The 21770-nt window shown below is 35.8% G+C and overlaps 2 protein-coding genes across 2 annotated transcripts; one reads left to right on the top strand and one right to left on the bottom strand.

Moving 5' to 3' along the window:
* Window positions 1-1872: 1872 nt before the first annotated feature.
* LOC128213543 (deoxyribodipyrimidine photo-lyase-like) lies at window positions 1873-10699 on the top strand. The gene is made up of 6 exons (XM_052919336.1): window positions 1873-3213; window positions 3416-3500; window positions 3939-4165; window positions 4872-5066; window positions 5621-5858; window positions 9413-10699. Exons 1-6 carry the CDS (start codon window positions 1930-1932, stop codon window positions 9775-9777), a joined length of 2394 nt encoding a protein of 797 aa, XP_052775296.1. The 5' UTR covers window positions 1873-1929; the 3' UTR covers window positions 9778-10699.
* A 760-nt stretch (window positions 10700-11459) lies between these two features.
* On the bottom strand, window positions 11460-21762 carry LOC128213544 (cerebral cavernous malformations protein 2 homolog). Its single transcript, XM_052919337.1, has 12 exons — window positions 21663-21762; window positions 21215-21349; window positions 20360-20443; window positions 19298-19396; window positions 18126-18213; window positions 17870-17916; window positions 17111-17240; window positions 16766-16784; window positions 15890-15959; window positions 14349-14490; window positions 14039-14162; window positions 11460-12094 (listed from the first exon to the last, which is right to left on the bottom strand). Exons 1-12 carry the CDS (start codon window positions 21663-21665, stop codon window positions 11872-11874), a joined length of 1164 nt encoding a protein of 387 aa, XP_052775297.1. The 5' UTR covers window positions 21666-21762; the 3' UTR covers window positions 11460-11871.
* Window positions 21763-21770: the final 8 nt, after the last annotated feature.

The following is a 21770-nucleotide window of genomic DNA, read 5'->3' as shown; positions in this document are numbered from 1 at the left end:
AATGTCCGTGACCCCCAGTCTAGTGGACCTCTTGGTGAAACGTTCACTATCGGGAATGGCCGCGACATCAGCGTGTCGCTAAGAAACCTCTGAGACTCTCGGTAAAGAACTCCTTTTCCCATGGCCATGGTCCCCGAGAACAGCACTTGTTTGCCAATCAATATCAAATAACAACAGGGTTTTTCATTTGAGCAATCAAAATTAAAAAAAAATGAATAGAAACAAAGTTAATCAAAATCTCATTTATAAACTTACTGAACATCTAACAGCATAACTGTGAATATATATTACACACTTGATATAAATTCATCAAATTCATTTTGATCACACTTCTATTCCCGGACGTAACAAACCGTAAAACAACAAAGCTGCAAAAAGTAACAAATACACACCCCGCTAATACTAGCATAGTCAAACCCACTCGGACACAAGACAAGCGTTTACTTTTATTTCAAGTCTTTCTGGACCAGGCCTGTCTGATCTGGCATTTCTGGTACTGGGCCTTTTTGACCCAACACCGTGTCCAGGGGTCGCAGGTTCGATTTCCCGCCACTCCACCCAAAAAATACTAAACGTCTTCCGAGAGGCGTGTTGAATGAGGGGAGGGCGTGTGAAGCGCACGCACGCACGCACGCACGCACGCACGCACGCACGCACACACACACACACACTGTCAAACCATGGGTGGCAGATTCGATTCCTTGCGCACCGCTAACAAATACTAATCGTCTTCCAAGAGGGACGTTAAATGGGGGGGGGGGGGTAGGGGCGAGTGACAGTGATATACACTGTTGCACGTTAAAAAACCAGGGTAACTCTAACCAGGGTTACATTATGTATGTCCACTATGCTTCAAAAACATAAAATGTCTAAGACCCTGTTCGTATAAATAAGCTTAAACCCTTGTCACACTGGGGTCGCATTCCCACGGCGTATAAGAAAAAATCCAGAACACCGATCCGCGCGCAGTTGAATCGCAGTGGCATCGCCCGGCAGTGAACGCCGAGCTACGGTGCGCACTTTGAGCATGCAAAACAGAGTTCAGATAACAATTTAAGGAGCTTTATTTTTCTAACTGTGCTCTTACAACGACTGTACAGAGCCGCCATGGCGATCAGTGCGTTCCCAATGCACGTCTACTGCCTCTATCGGAGTGTGTATGACAATGAATCAACCCAACATTATATAGTGATATATGCAAATTAACACAATGACCATGACTTATGTGCATCAACAAGCGACGGGGACTAATTCTTGCCTTTATCCAGGTCCAGCAGATCCCGGATAATGATCCTTCTACCTCATTTTGCGGGCATGTTCTCAACTGTTCGCGAGCAGATGGAAGAATTGAGAAGTTAATATGGAGATATCCTTTTATAGGAAATGCAAAACAACACACCGTCAACGCAGTGTGAGCGCCGTGAAAGCGCAGAGCACACTCGACGCACATCGTGTTCGGATTTCGATAAATGCTGCAATCATTGAACATAAAATGAAAATCTTTAAGACTAAATGTGTATCAGGTACGTAGTACTATTACAAATACCACTTTTTGTAACATGATCTGTCGGTTATTCGTTCAAAATACATCACGTTTGATTTGGGATGTAATACAAAGAAATACAAATATTACGTTTATGGATGAAAGAAAAATATAACGGACCACACATTAACGTATGCAAATGCTTGAATAAAGGTTACTTAAGTAAAAATCTAATATTTAAGTTCTAAATTGCTAAAAAAATAAAGATTAAAAAACAGGCACCTTCATACAAAAAATAACAGTTCAAATTTTGGACGAGCACTTACTCGATCCTTTTCAAAGAGACGTTTTTACTAAAAACAATTAAACCTTTTGAGACGATCCCCGAACTGACAGCATGTAAACAAAAATGTTACATAAACTTTTATGAAACGATTACATTGAAAATGGACAGCGAAGCTGAAATAAAATCTATTTTAAATGACTACATGAATGGAGATCTATCAGCAGACGAATGTTTCTGCATGGTGTTATCGCTCGTTGGGTATGATGCTTTGAAATTGACGTTTCTTGGACACATCGCATGGCTGAAAAGTGTCAACACACGTTTATATTCCCAGCTGCTCAACGTTTACATGGGGTATTTTGAATCACAAGATGACAATTTCAGGCTTCCAGACAAGTTAGACTGTGCTGTTGAGAATGGGTTTTATGAGAATGACAGTTCTGAAGCATTATGTGGGCCACAGTATTCGGATGGATATGGCGACCAACCTGAAGATTTTGAGGAGACCGGTTATGAGCTAGACCTTGAACTTGCTCTGAAACTCTCTCTTGAAACAGCAAACAACAGCCCATCTTATGCTGACATTGCAAATGCTAGTTCTAAAGTTGATAGGTCAGTGCCCTCAAATGGTATAGTGTCAAATATTAAGAAACATGTTCCGCCAAGTAAAGCTACTGGCAATGCAACTGTCACAGTTTCAGAGGTGAATAATAAAGAAGCAGAAAATCAATTTCATCAAGAAGATCCATCTGCTGGTGATGGGAAGAAGAAAAAAAGAAATAGAAAGAAACAAAAGAACAAGATCGAGCATCCGTTATCAAACCCTCCTGTTATCTACTGGTTCCGAAGAGATTTGAGAGTATATGACAATCCTGCCCTTGTAGCAGTTTCGCAAACTGGAGCTCCAGTGATTCCAGTTTTCCTCTGGTCAGACACTGAAGAAGGACCAACTTCTGCTCTAGCTACAGGAGGTGCTACTAAGTACTGGCTGCATATGGCACTCCCCACCTTAAACAGAGATATGAAGGATAAATACAACAACCCTATCATATTTAGAAGGTCTTCAAATTATTTGTCTGACATGGTAGAGATTGTAAAAACTACAGGTGCAAAGACTATAATCATGAATGATGTCTATGAGCCCTTCTTGAAAGAGAGAGATGATAAAATCTGTAAGGAGTTGACCCGAAAAGGTGTGAAGTGTGAAAGATATCATTCATACCTTTTACATCAGCCTGGTTCCATAAGAACTGAATGCTTGTGCATGAGAGGTATGGGGTCTGTGACACATTTCATGGAATTGTGCCGCCTGTCATCTTCAGAACCACTGGGTTTTCCAGTGGACCCCCCTGGTTGCCTTCCAGCTGGAAGTTCCAGACCTTTGTCACATGAATTCAATGATCTCCAGTTAGGAAAGCTGCCAAGAAGAAAAGATGGCTCCATGGTAAATAGCTTTTTTGACTACTTGTTGTCAGAACACATCTAAGACTTCATTAACTATAAAGATAAATGAGATCATTGTAATGATTGATGTGATTTTTTACCATCAAGACTGCATTTCAGATATATATATAAAGCATAGCAATTGCACAAAACTTATTTTGGATATATACATACGATATACATGTACAATTACCATTTTTCAGATTGACTGGGCGAGAGTTATCCGGGAGAGCTGGGATTTTTCTGAGAATGGAGCATGGGAGGCCCTGCAACTCTTCCTTAGTGATGGTTGGTATTTAGATTTAGTCAAATAATTCTATACAGTTGTTAAAAAGCCCTTGTTGTTGACCATTCTCAAAATTCAGCCTTTTTTGTATAAGATGAATAAAATACTGTTTATTTTATTGATTGTTCTTGTTAACTACATGATACTTTTAATTGTAACTTTAAAATGCCTTTCGGTCATCATATCTTTATATAGGCCTAAAAAATTAAATATTTTCCTTCAGGTTGCCTGACCCTAATTAGCTTACTTACCCTAACTGATTTTGAAAAGGGTAACCCTTTACCAAATAAAAACAAAACAAAGCCTTATTAATATTATTTATTACACCTGACCTGTAAACAGAGCAGAATAGCCTGCGAATATAATTAATTCTTTCTTGTTATTTACCTGCTTTGTCTTGATGAAGCTACATGAAGAAGTACATGTATGTGTACTTACAGCGGTAAAGAAGTATGAGAAAGAGTCCTCAAGAGGGGACCAGCTCAACACATGCCGTATCTCTCCGTATCTGCACTTTGGTCAGATCAGCCCGCGTACCATTCTCAGTGAGGGACGTCACGTAAAATCACCAAAATTCCTCCGCAAACTAGCCTGGCGTGACTTATCTTACTGGCTGCTGTCAGTGTTTCCAGATCTGCCACATGCACCGACAAGACCTCAGTACCAGGTAGATAACTTTCCAATCCTTAAAGGGACATGACACCAGATGATACAATTACAAGAAAAAAGGAAGATTTTTTTCAAAAACTTACATAAAAATGATATCATTTTGTACAATGCATTAATTTAAATTTCATTGAATTCTACTTACTAAAATATCACAAATCTTACGACACATGCATCTTTTGAAGTTTTTGCACCTTTTACAAACTTTTTCCAAAAACAAACTTTACTGTGTTTGCCTCCCACTTAAATCCCAGTTAGTTAGTTTAAAAACAGTAGCAGTGTCCTTATCAAGTGACTTTCACATGCTAAATATAGACACTTCATGGCTTTCCAGAGAAAGGACATTGCAAGGAAGCAGAGAACTGCTGGAAACAATGTAGACTCAGAACCCTACAGATTAATGGAAGCTTTTGAAAGAGGTTAAATCTCCTGAAAATGACAGCGAGTTGCTGAAATGCTTACTGACAGTTTAGTGTATGAAACGATCACATGACCTTGCAAGATTTTTAGAAAAACATTTCGTGCTTTGTTACACTGTAACACTAGGAAACCATTATGCACTATTTTTAAACAAGGAAGCTCAGCTGAGATAGCGACATGATTGATGTGTTTATTCTTTCAAACAAGGAAGCTCAGCTGAGATAGCGACATGATTGATGTGTTTATTCTTTCAATCTATCAGTCTCTGATAATCTTGTTATTTTCAGCACCAAAGATGGAGTGGGAATAAGGCCCATCTCAAAGCCTGGCAGAAGGGTTACACAGGCTATCCCCTAGTTGACGCTGCCATGAGACAACTATGGCTGACAGGCTGGATGAACAACTACATGAGACACGTGGTCGCCAGCTTCCTCATTTCATACCTACACATTACTTGGGTGGAAGGATACCTCTGGTTTCAGGTATGATCATGTTTATTGAATCGATTGTCTCAATAATGTTTAAGGTATGATCATTATCATTGAATCGTTTGTCTCAATAATGTTTAAGGTATGATCAGGTATGATCATTATAACATTGAATCGATTGTCTATATAATTTTTAAGGTAAGATCAGGACGTATGATCATTATCATTGAATCGATTATTGTGATAATGTTAAAGGTATGATCATTATCATTTAATCGATTGTCTCAATAATGTTTAAGGTATGATCATTTTCATTGAATTGATAGACTTGATAATGAATCGATAGTCTCGATAAAGTTTAACGTATGACCATTATCATTAAATCCATTGTCTCGATAATAGCTGAGGGATGAGTAAATAAGTATGAGATTTACTATTTATAAATGTAATATTTATGCTCTGAAAATACAATTATAAAAAAATAAGCATTTTAATCGTAAAATACAATTATTTTTACCCATACTATAAAAATGTTCTCTTGTTGTTTGGCTGTGAAAGGTTTAGCCTGTAATGTATTTGTTTTCTAAAAAAGTAAAATCACCTTTCAGGACACCTTGCTAGATGCTGATGTCGCAATCAATGCAATGATGTGGCAAAATGGAGGTATGAGTGGCCTCGACCAATGGAATTTTGTTATGCACCCTGTCGACGCTGCAATGACCTGTGACCCCAAGGGAGATTATGTGAGAAAATGGGTGCCAGAGTTGTCGAACATGCCGGAAGAGTTTGTTCATAAGCCATGGAAGTGTCCACCATCGATATTGAGGAGGGCTGGTGTTGAGATGGGTATGTATCCAAACAATTTAAATTTATATTTTAAGGTTAAAGTCAGGTTTTAAAAAGAGCAGGGTGCTGCAGAAAAGAGATAGGGTGATAAGGGAGAAAAAAGGCTCTTTGGGTCGGGCTGTGAAGAATTGTGCTAATTTGAAGTAATATTAGGTTTTACCGCTTGACAATTTGTCAAGTTTATATGAATTTATAGTCATGTTTAAAGCTTAAATAAAAAAAAAGAATTTGATTATCTTTAGCCTTTTATTCTATTGAGGCAGGAGGGGAAAAATCCCCCGGAATTTCGATCCATCCCCCGGTCTCCCGGCGGGAGATAAAAATCCCCCGGAATTTAATTAATTTTTTTTTTTTTTTAGCTCTACTGGCCAAAGGCCAGAAGAGCTTATGCGATGGTAATGTGTACGTAGTATGTGCATCCGTGCGGTTATTCGTCTGTAAACATTTGCTTGTGAACATGATACAGTCTTCAGTTTTGATTTTATCTCGATGAAACTTGTACAGTATCTAGATATCCATTAGAGCTTGGTTCCTTTCGAAAACCAGCAAGATCCGCCCATGAATGCCTAGATTATGGGCCATGAAAGTTTTAAAGAAATGCTTTCTATTTTTAGCCAGGTCTGCATGAGTGAATTCTATTTTTAACCAAGTTTACATGTATATGTTAATTCTAGTCTAGAGTTAAGGGAGACAATTTGCAAGTCTAGGATTTTGAGAGACAATTTGCTTTTTGCTTCTGCAGTTGATTTTGTGAATTACTCTGCCTTGTTCTTGTTGAAAGCCCAAAGGCCATTTTTTAGCTTTAAGTTCTGTAGTTTGCCCATTCATCTTAACAAAATTGGTTGTGAATGTTTAAGTTATGCACCTGGTGTCATTACTGGCCACACCCAGGGTTCACAGGTTTGGTAAACATAAATCTGGAAAGGTTTGAAAATCTTTTTGTGTGTTCGTGCATCCATCTCAGCACAATTGATTGTGAATGTTTGTTCAAATTGATCAATGTTGTCCTAGGATGCCCTTGACTTTGACCTTTTGACCAACTTTTTTTAACTTTTAAAACTACAGAAATTTTTACTATGAGTACAGTTTTGAAAGCATTTTTTTTTTTTGTCAGATGACTTTTACTTGGCACATATTAAAATAGTTCATGCAACTAATCTGCTTACAATACTTTCTGGGCTCAGATGTTGAACGTGCTACGTTTTCAGGTAAGCCAAACACAAAACATAAACCATATGTCTGTTGCCTTTTACCCATACATACATGCTCTGGATTGATATGACCACAAAAGCCATGCCAGTAGAGCATAGGCCCTTTTGGGCCTCTTGTTTTTTTTTTGAAATTTTACATCAGGCAATAATGACAAAGTGAAACCACAGTATGTGAGTGAAACTCTCCAAAAGGAAACTTTTACAACAAGTGATCAATTAATTTGTAGTCATTATCAAAGGCAAAGAAATATTATTCTTTTGGAAGGAAGAAATTAATAATATTTATTCTATACTCTTATTGTCTGAAAGTCATCAAAGCTAATAGAATTAAGCACAATTTTTTCTAAGACTTTGGAGAAAGGTAAATTTAATTTAATTGTCTCGAAAACATATTTTTCCAATGACATATTTTGTTCTGCAAGTGCATTACAGTATGACATGACAGTGTATCATAAAAATATGATAAATCATGACATAAAATAATTCTGTATAATGAAAAAGTTTAGAGTTTTCAAAGCAAACTATATGTGAATACATTTTTTCATACTTGCGTCTAAAAATACTTTAAAATTTCGCCAACTTAGACCTGCTAAAAAAATCTTCCTGAATACAACCAAAATCCCCCTGAATTTTCAGCCTTTTGAACAAATCCCCCTGAATGGTCTCCAGAAAATATGGCATGTATGCATGCTGGTCTCCATGAGGACAGAAGGGTACTTACTGCTACCAAAAAAAGAAAAGGGGGTAGCACCCTTCCATGACTGATTAGCTTAAACCCTAATATCCTGCTTATTAAGAATTACAAGATGGGACATTTCCTATATGATTCAGGCCTCCAGCCCCTGACACAATCAGCATTCAATCTGACACATTTAACCACAGTGTTAAACACAGTTCTACTGTGGTTAAATGTGTCAGATTGTAACAGTTTTAAAATGAGTATGTTATTCATGCTTGTTTTATTTCGTTATTCTTGAAATTGAAGTGCAATAGTTAATGAGAGCTAATCATTTGTAATTACAGATGCTTGATTAAAAATTAATTTTTTTAACAAGAGCTATCAGAGGAACATGAGACAACCCTTGATTTTACATTGTCTGAGTGATAGCCCATTGACCTCGAAGCTAATGATATCTGCTATTACGAGGCAAAAAAGAAGAAGATTTTAATGTTACCTCCTGCATGACCAAGTTACAGCTGCGTCATGACCAATTTAACTGTATATATATATATATATATTTAAGGAATGAACTGCGGGGTTGATGTCATTATCGGGGTCTTTGACCAGCCCAATTGCGTTCATATCCCCGATAATGACTTCAACCCCGCAATTCATTCCTTATATTTACACCAATGGTTCATTTTTTTATTCAAGAAACGTTAAAAAAATACTTCATTTCATTTCGGATTACCTTTCAGTAATTATTTTTCACCTATTCTGTAAATAGGACGACCCGATCTGTTACCGGAAACATTTTTTTTCAAATGACGTCACAATAACGCGGGAAAAGATCAACCACTTGAAATCACTTTTAAACGTAAAATTGAAACACCTTTGGCAACAAAACGTTTAAAATATAATAACTAAGCTCTTTTTAAAATGTTGATTTATATTTTACGGTGACCTGCTGACACAAAACAAACAATAACAAGATCAATAGTTTTCATGTACATTTTATATTGTTATGATATGAATTGCGATCCGAACATATCCGAAGATGTTGCGTCGATTGATGAACGCAGTTGCCGAAAAGCAGTTCATTTAAGGAATGGAAGTTGAGGTGTAAATGTATATACATATGAAGCATTCCATTATGATTAACCCCTAAGTGGGAACTTGACCTTTGAGGTAGGAAAGTTGGTCTTGTATGCAACATGCTGTCTTTATGTGCCAAACCTCTGCGCGAGGTGATTTTTATCATCCACATGGGCTAAAGTAACAACATAGTCATAGAGGCTTATTTTCTATGTGTATGCATGAAGCCGAAGTATTTAGTTTTAAGTGTGACCTTGACATTTGGATAGGGATGTATTTCTTGCGTGCAACACATCATATTTGTGTTCCTTACATCTGTGCAAGGTTATTTAAAAATCACACTGTGCATGACAAAATAACATCAAAACAAGTTCCGCTTGATTTCTTGAATTGTTCTATCCAGGCAGTATTTCTGACACTTGGGCATGCTGGGGTATTAATCAGTTATAGTTTGTTCTGAGATTTGAAAACTAAAACAGAGTGTCAGTTACCTTTACACTGTTTAACATAGATTAAATGACCAAACTATGTTTAAAAAAATAATTTTGATTAAATATGTTAAAAATAAACCTCCATTTATATTTCAGGTGTGACCTACCCGCACAGAATCATCACAGATCTTGAAGAAGCTAGGGAACAGTCATTACGAGATGTCGTAGATGTTCGTAAGCGCTTCCCCTATCTCATTGACCAAAACACCGGCAATGATCTCGTAAAACTACCAAAGGGTGTCGTAATTCCGGTTATCACGCGACGAGAGTTTAAATACAAGACAAGAAATCCCGATTCCCGAGATAACCCTCACAATGCCGTTTTGAAGGGTTATCGGAGTCGAAAACGTGATGAGCTCGTTGATTATCTAAACGAGCGTGACTTTATGGCAAGTACAATGAAAGAATGTACAGGAAGACATGAAAAGGGAGGTAATCCAAACAATCCTATTGTGTTCTGAGCAATGAGTCACCTCATTGTTCATTTTGTGTAGTTTATGATCAATTTATCATGATCATTGTTTGAAAATATTTGTTTTATGGTTATTGCCCTCTATTGTTAATAAGGCTGCTGATCTTATAAATAGTACAAAAAACTCTTCTCAGGAAAATGTAAAGACATCTTTTGTGTTTGAGCTTATTGTACAATTCACAGGCGACATATACACTGTACATGTAATATAAACTTCTTCTGTTTATTTATGCAATAATTTTACAAACATAATTCTACTGAAATGCATGTTACGTTTATCACCAAATTCATATTTTTTTAACATTTTAACTTGCCTGTTTTTCAAACCCAAAAAAGGCATGGTATTGTCAAAGCATTGGTGACACTTGTGTAGTCATTGACCGGATTGTTATTGGACATTGTTAAAGTTAACAACGAGATGTTAAAGTTAACAACGAGATTAACAACATTGCTGTTAACTTTCAAAACGTGAAATATTATAATAATGTGGGCTCACATAAATATAAATGAGTACAGCTGAAACGTTGTTTACTTTGAAATGTTCTGAAAAATCAGCCCATTGTTGTAACGCAATAAACATTAAACTTGGCCATAAATCATAAACAGAAATTCAAGTTAATCAAATGAAACTTGGTACACATGTTACAGGAGTCTGTATACAAACGTATATGAGGGTCTCAGTCTAAAATAATTGTTGTTTTATATCCCTTGTTTGACTGCAACACAACAACAGATCAGCGTTGGCATTCCCTCCTCGATGTTTATGCAATGATTCTTTATGGTACATTTTTCAGAGTCCTTAAATTGATTTGTCTTTCTTCAGAATGTTTTATTTTATTATGTTCACCATCCTACCTCCTTTACCTATTTTTACACCTTGTATTTTATATGATTAAATTCACTTGTTTAGATTTTATGTTGTTTGTTATACTACAATAGAGATTCATGATCCTATGTGACCTTTGGCCTACTGACCGTATAAACAATAAGGGTGATGTATTGGTCTAGAGAAACCTACCAGTAGAGATTCATGATCCTATGTGACCTTTGGCCCACTGACCCAATAAACAATAAGGGTGTTGTACTGGTCAAGGGCAACATACCATGAATGATATATGATCCTTTGTGACCTTTGGCCTACTGACCCAATAAACAATAAGAGTGATGTACTGGTCAAGGGAAACCTATCCGTAGAGTATCATAATTCTATGTGACATTTGGCCTTCTGACCCAATAAACAATAAGGGTGATATACAGGTCAAGAGAAACCTAACAGTAGTGATTCATGATCCTATGTGACCTTTGGCCTACTGACCCAATAAACAATAAGGGTGATGTGCTGGTCAAGAGAAACCTACCAGTAGAGTTTCATGATCCTGTGTGACCTTTGGCCTTCAGAACCAATATACAATAAAGGGTGATGTACTAGTCAAGGGCAACCTACCAGTAACAATAAATGATCATATGCTCAGCCATTCATGAGTTTAGGTGTGGACAAAGTTTACATAAAACTGTTGACCTTGATTTTAGACAAACTGACCTACTTAAATTCATAAAATGAAAACATGTGCAAGTTATATCTGCTTTCCACGGAAAAAACTTTGGGTGTAGTTGTTGCCTTGGTGACACTTTATTCAAAAACATTGATATTAGAAAACCACTTGAAATACATAGGCTTTCAACAATTTATTAAAAAATATATATAACAGGCTTATCACATGATGAAATACACTTAAAATGCACCTTTGTTTAATTAGTGCCCCGACTTTTAAGCACTTTGTCAAAATACATGACAAGTTTTGATGACAATACATGATATAATAAGTAACGGGGTTAAAAGGTGACCGAATATTGGGTATACAGGGCAAAGGAAACCATATTGGCGGTTGAGAGCCCAGCCAGTGATCCTGACAACAAACGGCACCAGACAAAGTGTTTCTTCTTCATCATGCAAGATACATATCCATTGGTAAGACCCTTAAATATTTAAAGCAAAGCTATGAATAAAGTTATATACTGAATAAAACATTCAGTACATGTAAGCACCAAAATCTCCCCCCCCCCCCCACTCGCACACATTTTTTTACGCTTTTGTATTCCTATCATATATCAATGTATCTTGACTAGGCCGATCATATGCGCCAGGTTGGGGTAGATATGAGAGCACTGTATCCCCGACACTTTGTTCAATCCTTTCAAATGTTCGGCCCATTGAATCAAGTTCGCTGTCCAAGTCTCGTGCACTAAGATCGGCTCCATTGCTCGTTGCAGTGTTACTATTTATAGACACATCGCTAATTGATCGCCTGAAAAATAAAAGTATTTACCTTTGAAAGTGAATACAATGTTGGGAATAGTGTAATTATGCCCATTTACTTTTAAAGGCTTCAAAGATGAACAATATAGAGTAATGCTAAATTATTGTTTTTTAATTTTAATGCATTACCATGTTTAAAAATGCTCTCTTACTCCCAAATAAGCAGTACCACAATTTATTCAGTTGTTTTAATTTTTTACCCAAAAGGATGAATACATAACAAAAACAAGGGTTCTTATAATGAAGGATATGAAGTTTAATTTGAAAGAAAGATGCAGAAAACAGGATATTTTTATCCTTTATTTTTAGGATTTGAGATGATTGTTGATCACTGTAAATTTTTTTAGGACCGACAAGTCATTTAATATTTATGTGTTTTCAGCTATTAATACACAGTAACAATCTTGTTATCAGTAATTAAGATATTCAATAAATGCATTATTTAGTAAGTAGTTAAAGGTTTATCACTCAAAATTTACGTTTGTTATACATGTGTATGTATTGATTTTAAATATGAGTATCACTTTAATTCATTTGACTTTAATGATTAAAACCAAAAAAAAAAAAATATGATTTATGTAAAGATTAAAAAATATTAACCTTTATACATGTTTCTTTTAATTAAAAGCTATGTACCCATTAACTCCCCAGTTAAAAAAGCGCCAAAATATCGCTTATATGTTTTTACTAGGGATGGAAGCGAATATCCGAGTATACGGATATCCGGATATCACGCAAGTATTCGGACACCAAAATGGGTATTCGAATATTCGTTAAGGATTAAAATTTTAATGAAATAGCTTAGCAGAGACATAGCAATTGTTTTCAGATGAAATATTTCAGGTGATCAACAGTGTCTGTCGCGAAGCGGGTATGTGTCACAAATCGTCTGCTAATTGGGTGTTTGCACAAGGCGTGATATTGTGTCCTTGTGCAGCACCCTATGAAGTTCTATGACCTTGTTTACAATGACAAGTGTTGTTTTATGATCTCAGATGTGCTTAATTGACACTAATTGGCACTAGTTGATATTAAACGGATTGATCATTAATCCGTATGAATTGACCGTACCGGCTACCTCTGTTCCATCTGATCGAGTGTTCTCATCCGCCAGTCTGGTACTGAGCAAACTTAGAAATCGCCTCAACAGTAACATGGTGGACGCTATCTTGTTTCTGAACAAGAACATGCGTTCGATTAAGTGCGACATCAAATGAAAACTGTTGTGAAGTATTCAAACATTTCAGACTTGAAAGTAGTGTGTGTACAGTGTTAAATTATCAAATATATAAATGATTTATTTTCTATTTAGTATTCATTCACGTTTTATTTTGTGTAGTGTATTTTATTTTTCATACGATATGTAAACATGTTTTGTTTATTGATGAAAAAAAAGTACACGCATGTAAATAAAGAAAAAAACAATGTAATGAAATAAAATTACAATTGATTATCTAATAATCAAAGCGTCATTTAACATGAAACCTGCTGATAAATAACAAACTCGAAAGCACGTGGCAGTAACCAAGCAACCACCTCGGCCGAAGTGACTATCAAATTCGCGAGGTGTTTATGTGGTATTCATCATGAGTTTTATGACGTAAAATGAGTTGTTTAGCTTTGATTATAACATTATAAATTATTAAGACTGAGAAAGAATGAATGAAAAAGTGAAATTGCCATATGACGATTTATAAATTAAGTGGACAATTATGTCAAATAACAGAAGGTTGGTGACATATAATAGGAAATTTACTTATTATGAAAACAATTTGATACGAGTATCCGGATAATATTCAAAAACTTGATACGAATATCCAGATACCGATTTGATATCCGGTTTCCATCCCTAGTTTTTACCTGTACCAAAATAATATGCCTTTTTTATTTTATGACAGGATTTTCATGTGATACACAAGTCTTCTGCCCTTACGTATAAAATGCTGGGTAACCATGGTGACTACTCAGAGTCCCATGTTCAGGTAGGTTAATGTCCTGTTTCTTCAAGAATGCCTCAAACTTCCATGTATCCTCAGCCGGGATGAAGGGGAATAACCCTGAAATAAAAATACGTTTTTTGACTCATCATTGATAGCTGTTTTGAGACAAAAACTTGTTTAGCAGAATGGAGAAGGATCCTCATTCATGAAAGTCTTCTGTCTGAGTTTGAGATTGGCTTAGAAAAAAATGTATTTTTAACTGTTTCAAAATATCTATAATATAAGACACAAAATTGAATTTACGTGATAATAAGTATGTCCTCTCTGGTCCAAACAGGGTGAGAAGGTTATCACAGAATTCCTGCAATTTGTTGCTCGAGTAATTCCATGTCTTCCAGAACTGGGAGAACTGAATCAATTCTTCCACTTTCAACTTTGTCTTCAACTGAAAAAAGAGAGAAGACATTTTGACATTTTTTTTATTTAATAACTTAATCCTTATTGTCGTCAATATTTGATGAGGTAATGTTGATAGTAATATTTTTTTTTAGTTTTAATTAAACTTATCTTACAAAAATTGTGAAGAAAGTTACATCAACTTATGCTCATTGGCACAATGTTGCATGAAGGTGTGGTCTTGTGTTGTGGGGAAAACCGGAACCCTGAGAAAACCCACTTGTCCAGCTTGGTGACCCCCCATTACACGAGACCGCACTCTTGCGTAACAGGGTGCTAACGAGATTGATTTATAAAATATTGTAACAAGAGCACCGCGAAACGGAGCATTATATGCCCGAAGAAGATTCGGCTTGAGGTCTTTAATAAACATTAGTGAAATTAGCCTTTGGGGTATGGACCTGGAAAGCATGCTTGACAAATCCTTTTAATGTAGAGATGATTTGTATAAAGTTATTTGAAAATTGCTTTAGTAGTAACCCAGTTATGGCCTGGACATGGAATTGCTAACGTCCCCCCCCCCCCCGGTGATTCTAGTGTTTGAGGTATGGACCTGGAAATTGCGCGCGACACATCCTTTTAATGTACTGATGCTTTGTATAAAGTTATTTGAAAATGACTCTAGTCTTTAGGTATGGACCTGGAAATTGCGCGTGACACATCCTTTTAATGTAAAGATGATTTGTATAAAGTTATTTGAAAATCGCTTTATTAGTTACCAAGTTATGGCCCGGACACGGAATTGCTAACGGACGGACAAACGAACGGACAGACGGGCAGACGATGGAGGCCATAACATAATACGACCCTTCGGGCGTATAAAAACCTGTTTCACAATCGTTGTAAAAAACAATTATCAATAAAGCTTAAATAGCAAAACATACTAAGTTCAGAAGGTTGCCTTGACCTTGAAGGTAGAAACACAGGTCTTGTGCGGGACACATTCTCAAGCTATGGTGTTCAATTCTGCCAAATGATCTTAAAATCTAACCATGAATGAGAAAGATATGGACTGGAAATAAGCAGGACGAACGGAAAGAAGGACTGACTGACAGGCTGTATAATGATTTTGATTGCTATACAGCCCCTTCTTCACTTTGTGTAGCGGAGATATAAATTTAATATAATTAACAAGAAAAAATTCAACTAAATTTCTATATTAACTCATGGACCAGAAACAAGCAGCCAGGAAGGACTGACAGACGGACTTGACAATGTGCGTGATTGCTATTCAGCCCCAACATTACATTGGGAAGCAGGGAGAAAACATTTAATATAATTAACATAAAAAATTCAGCTAAATTTCTAAATATTAACTTAATATTTAACTGAAACATTTGATCTTATAATATTCTATCTAATTCTCGCAAATAAAGGTCTTGTCATACATGCCACATGTAGTCACGTAGAATGCTGGCTCTCTCAGACGCCTGAGTTGAACTCTCACTCACGCTTACTCTGAAAATACAAAAACTGATCCTAGAAACTATTTTTCATTTCATAGCCTTGATAAGCATACTAAGGGTCATCATTTTAACACACATATTGATGGCATCACGGCAAAACACAGAAGCTACAAGTCCAAGTTTTTAGTAGTAATGTTTCTTTTGTATTTTCTTGGTAATTAAAATTACCACACAAGTTTGTTTACAAAATGCTGAAGTTTGTCTTTCTGAAGGTTCTCATTTGACTGTTTATTCGGATTCATAATTTTAATGATGTAAAAATTCTAAAACCCGAAAAAATGCAGCTTCAGCATTTTGACGTGAGGCCATCGATATAAAATTATTGCCTTTTTAACTTATTTTTCTGTTTACGGTAGTTATGCAGTTACATATTTTTGAACTTTTAAACTCTTATGAGGTCAAATTTCAATTTGATTTCTGGCTCTTACTAAATATTTCATTGTAATTCTTGATCATAAGACATTTTATTGTAAGCTTGTTAATATATTGACCCCTTTAATGTATCAGATCAAAAAAACATGACCAAGTCCCTTCATCTTCTTAAGGTATAAAAAAGTTTGATATTGTATATAACATAATATATAACATGGGTGAAGCCTTTATAAAGTTAATATTACAAGTAACAAAAGCTGTCACAGTCACATGACAAATGCCCAATGGCAAATGGGGGAGGGGGGGTTTGGGTGGAAGAGCGTGATAATATTAAGCTACACATAAAGGGATACCCTTTTCAACAATCACATGCATAGGCTTAATTTTAAAATCAAGTCTTTAACAAAGAGTATGACAATAACTTACACATCATCGATAGTTGAATCTGAAAGAGAAACAAAGATAACATCAATATAACTATCATGGGCGGTCCCAGGATATTATTTTAGAGAAAAAGCAGATCAGCTTAACATGTGTACCAAGTTTCGTATTAATAATTAATTTAATTATACTTTTTAATAAGCAGTTTTCTGGTAGTGGCCTATATTATGATTTGTGCGCAACCACCTTTGACACTATTGCCATGCATAACCTAAATGGTTTTTCATGGATAAACAGATTGGCTAAACTTTTTGGGTAAATATACTAACATTTTTACTAATCAACATTTTAAAAGAACACTCATATATGAAAACAAAACTAATCCCGTACCAGATCCTGAAGGCCTGGGTTGTTCCTGTATGACCATATCAATCGTTTCCTCGATAAGCTCGACCATAGCCTCTGTATACACGAGGTGGAAACAGTATGACCAAATTGATGTTACGCCATCAGCTAATTCCTATATGAAATTGAAATACAGTGGGTTAGTGGAGTTAACACCTACTACACTATTATGATATTTTACCATTTTTAAGTTAGACCATTAAATTCAGGGATTATCCGAGCAGCTGAAGGGCTGACACTGTTTTAGCTAGTTTTTTTTGGGGGGTGGGGGGGGGGCCTTCAATAGGATGACAGGATCAAGCAGAGACAAAACTGACTTTTTAAAAGCCCCTTAGAGGGCCCTCCTTACATCATTATGAAAGCGAGCTGGGTTGTCAATACCAATAACAAATAAAGTAGCAATGAGAGTGGTCTACTATTGCAATCATTGAAATTAGACTTTTGGATGAACAAGCCCGAATTCATATTCTATAGCTTGGCATCAAATTTTCGAACAAGCCCTGCTATATAAAATTTAGATTTTGAGCAAGCCCGGAAGACATTTAACCAGTGCAGGGCTTGCGGGCTTGTGTTAATTTCGACCACTGCTATTGGTATAGGTGTCTGACTCTTACCCAAGTGGTTGTGGGTTTAAAAATTAAACATAGAAATCATCTTGATGTTAATATCTTAAATGCACTAACACATCTTTGCATCCTTATGATGGATGGCTTACCTTAACAACTATGATTCAAATGGTTTTACCTGACTATCACACAGGAGCACCGTCATATTCAAAATGTCTGGGGTCCCTGAAAACAATCTGGATGTGATTTTTCTCCATACCAGCAGTGTAAGTAAACTATATTGTAATGTTAAATGCAAAAAGTATGTTTGGGTGAAAACAGGCCAAATTGTTCTTATTGCAAACATTGCCAATCTTGAGTAGCTTAAACTTGTGACATAGGGCTTTAATAGCCTGCTCAAAAAGCCCAAATCTTTGACAGGGGGTATTGTTTACCATGGGTGACAGCTAGAATATGTTGACCCTCTTCTGCCACGTAGCAAACCTGGGCTATCTCATGTAGTTGGAACTGGTGAAGGTCTTCCTGAAATAAGAGATGAACATTTACCATAATTGCATAAAACAACGCTTGTTGTTTAGAATTGCTCAAAAATATTAATTTGAAAATTGAAATTGTATGATATGGACATTGATAAAATGGCTCTATAGTGTTGTGGCAAACGATACCATTCATCTTAGCATGATTTCCCTCGAAATGTTAAACTGTGACTTACTCGCAGGACCCTTGTGGGTGACAAATACATCGTCTCTGGTAACAGTCGCATTAATACATTTTTTACTCAAATAATTAGTTAATTTTGGGAGATCAATGGATGCACAGTAATTCTGAAATGGATGTAGCCTCTGGCCAAAAAAAATATGGTATGGTTTCCCTGCCTTGTGTTAGACTTGTTAGGCATGTTCACTTGGCCTTCCAAATTGAATAGAAATAACATACCAAATTTTACCTGCAAACACATTTTAATATTATTCAGTATAAACAAGACTTAACAAAAATAGAAACCCCAATATTATTAATGAAGGTATTCTGGGTTGTCTTGTTAGCGCACTCGATTCTCACTAAGGTGAATTGGGTTTGATTCCCCGCCTGGGCAGATGTGAGTTTGGTTAGTGGCAACAAACCTGGACAAGAGGGTTTTTCTCCGGGTACTCCAGTCCCCCTCCCCCAAAACACAAGACCACACTTATTGCCATAGTGACTAAGTATAAGTTATCATATACTTTTCTTCATATTAGCTGTAAATGAAATCATATTTAATCTAAAGCTGTTTATATGAATGTGAGGTCTGACGCAGTGCTTTAGCTAAAGAGTAATAGAAGCATGGTGCACCCTGTCTTTTTTTGGTAGCACCCTTCTGCCCTAATAGAGACAAGCAGGGGCTCCCCTCTGCCTTCATAGAATTGAATAATTGTCAAATAAGACATACAAAAATATGTATTTGGCATTAAATTTTGTAACATAAAAATACTTAGATTTAACATGATTCCTACCATTTTATGTCAAATTTATAATGTTCAAAATCTTTACAGCCTGATAAAATGTTATTTTTTTTACTACTGGGCTTGTCCCTGTAGTTTTCATTGTATCATAAATGTAAACTACATACCTCGGGTGGATCCCTTCTTGTGATCCGTATGATCTCAGTGCTCAGATACAGAATGGCATCCTGGTCGAGTGTAACTTGCAAAGGTACCAAGCCCTGCTTCTGCAAACATACAAGAAATAAAAGTAGACTAGTCTTTGTGTTTTCAATTGTTTAAGGTGTATTTATACACTGAAACAAGAGGCCCATGAGGGCCTATGCTCTACTGCCATTAATGTTATAGAATATAATTGAACTCACTTTCAAAGATATTGTAAACAGTGAACCAAAATGTTTTACAAAGGGCAAGTACTACAATAATACACAACTCTGTACAAAGTTGTCTCCCTTAGAAAATACTGAAGCATTTCAAGGGCCATAAGCCAGTCATGCATGGGTGGATCTGGCTGGTTTAAGATAGAAATAAGCCTCTCATGGTTAACTAACTACAGTACAAGTTTGATTAATATACAATCAAAACTGAAGAAAGTATCATGTTCACAAACAATTGTTTACAGATGCACGGACGACAGACATAGCGCCAAAAAGCTCTTCTTGCCTTTGGCTTGTAGATCTAAAAATCAAACTTGCACCAAAAGTAAATAACTTAAAAAGTTGGACTTCCACCAGAAGAAGATGAATACCTTAATGGGTGCTTCTTAATAATGACAAGATTAAAAGTAGGGATTTTTCATGGTCTTAATAGCACTTGGGCAATAAATTTTGTTGTTCTTATAATCTGGACCATCTGGGCCTTATTTCTCAAACAAATTTCACTCGCTTATAAAAGGGTTAAGCTAAGCTCACTATTTTTGTTTTGGTATGATTAATGCATTATTTTAATTTTAATGAGTTTTAAGGACTTTTAAAGAAAATTATTTGAATGATAATCATGTTTAACTATTTTTTAATAGATTGTAAGTAAGTACTTTGGCTAAATAAAAAAAAAGAGACTTAAGCTTATTTTCAAAATTTGGTCAAAACTTTTACAAAAAATTGGGCCCAGAGTATTAAAAGTCCATAAAATTCCTACAACCATGAATATAAAATCTGATCCGACTGATTGGTCAGCAGTCAATGTAATACCTTTCCTCGGTCAATGATTTTGAGCACCTCTGTTCTGTTGGTAGTATCTGTGTCCCCTGGTACACCAGGTATTTCACCAAGATACTGTAACAAAGGAAAATATATATCAATTGATAACATTGTTTTATTTTATGCTAAATTATTTAAGCTTGAAAACAGCTGTAAGCTAATAAGCTGTAAGTCTGTTTCCTTGGTAGAAACCAGTACTGGTGTCCATTTTGAGAGGCCATCAGAAAGATCCCCTTGTGGTGAACAAACCGGAAATCTTTTGGGTGTAAAGGTGGACACCTAAACCACTCTACCACTCTCAACTTCAAATTCAATAGAATTAAATAGATAATGATTTATTTCAATTCACTGCCAAAATATATTGCAGCATAAGATCATAAAATTGAATTCATGATGATGATGATGATGATGATGATGATGATGATGCTGTTCATTATATTGACAGCGACGATGAGTGCAAATTAAATAACACAAGAAATTGCCACAAATGAAATGGGATTGTTTATCCACTACACGTATAAAACAAACAATAATTGAGATGATGTTTGAAAGTATAAAAACTGTGTTCTTTTAACTCCATTATAAAAAGAAAGGGAAGAATTTGATCATTTTAAATTTCTCTGTTAATCTCATAAAATGCCAGGAATTGTGCTTTATTGAAGTCATAATACTCTTATTAGGTTTCAACTGCCATATATCATATGACAGGCTTGTATGAATTCATAATCATATTTTACGATTTAATCAATGCAAAAGAAATATTTGATTATCCTAAGACTTAAACTCTATAAAAGTAAAAGGGTTCCCATGTTGGTATCCATGAGGGCAGAAAAATACACTAGTCACCTTCACATCAAACTCAATAAAGTGGTTTGGAGTGTCTTGGAGGAAGCAAATTTCTTTATCCAAGGCAGCTGAAGTTAGGGCGGTGGTACGCAGGGGTCGTCTCTTGTCCAACAGGGACCCACGTGACATCCGAGACTACAAAATAGAAGAATTACCTTTAGTAATTGTATGAGATTACCATGTAAAGTACTTTAGTATTTTTTTAATCCTTTATACAAAAACAGCATCATAATTATCATAATCATTGCAATACCTATTATTACTATTTTAAAGTTTCATAATAAAGTTCATTTGAACACAAAATAGCACTTGTCTGAAAACAGAAAAGGTCTAAAGACTCTGAAGCAGCTGTTTATATGGACTTATAAACAAATCTTTTTATGCACTCTAAAGATATGAACTGCCGTAAGAAACCCAAACAAATTAGACAACACAAGACAAATCTCACCATTCTGTCAAAAAAGTAAACACGGAAGTAACATTTCGCCTTATACCTAAGTTCTATGCGGTAGTTGCACTCAAATATTCCGATGCCGGGCACAGGTAAATTCCTGTC

This window comes from Mya arenaria, chromosome 13, assembly GCF_026914265.1.
Source record: "Mya arenaria isolate MELC-2E11 chromosome 13, ASM2691426v1".
NCBI lineage: Eukaryota > Metazoa > Mollusca > Bivalvia > Myida > Myidae > Mya > Mya arenaria.
The sequence above is the reverse complement of the archived record's forward strand: the minus strand, read 5'-3'. Positions and strand labels throughout refer to the sequence as shown.

Bases quoted from the DNA above. Each gene is read 5' to 3' on its own strand.
- LOC128213543 (XM_052919336.1), top strand. From the start codon at position 1,930: ATGGACAGCGAAGCTGAAATAAAATCTATTTTAAATGACTACATGAAT. The intron at 5,067-5,620 runs GTATGATCATGT...ATCACCTTTCAG, and splicing joins AAGGATACCTCTGGTTTCAG to GACACCTTGCTAGATGCTGA. The intron at 5,859-9,412 runs GTATGTATCCAA...TTTATATTTCAG, and splicing joins GAGGGCTGGTGTTGAGATGG to GTGTGACCTACCCGCACAGA.
- LOC128213544 (XM_052919337.1), bottom strand. The intron at 18,214-19,297 runs GTATGTAGTTTA...CTCTTATTTCAG, and splicing joins CAAGAAGGGATCCACCCGAG to GAAGACCTTCACCAGTTCCA. The intron at 12,095-14,038 runs GTAAGGGCAGAA...TTTATTTTTCAG, and splicing joins GGTTACCCAGCATTTTATAC to GCGATCAATTAGCGATGTGT.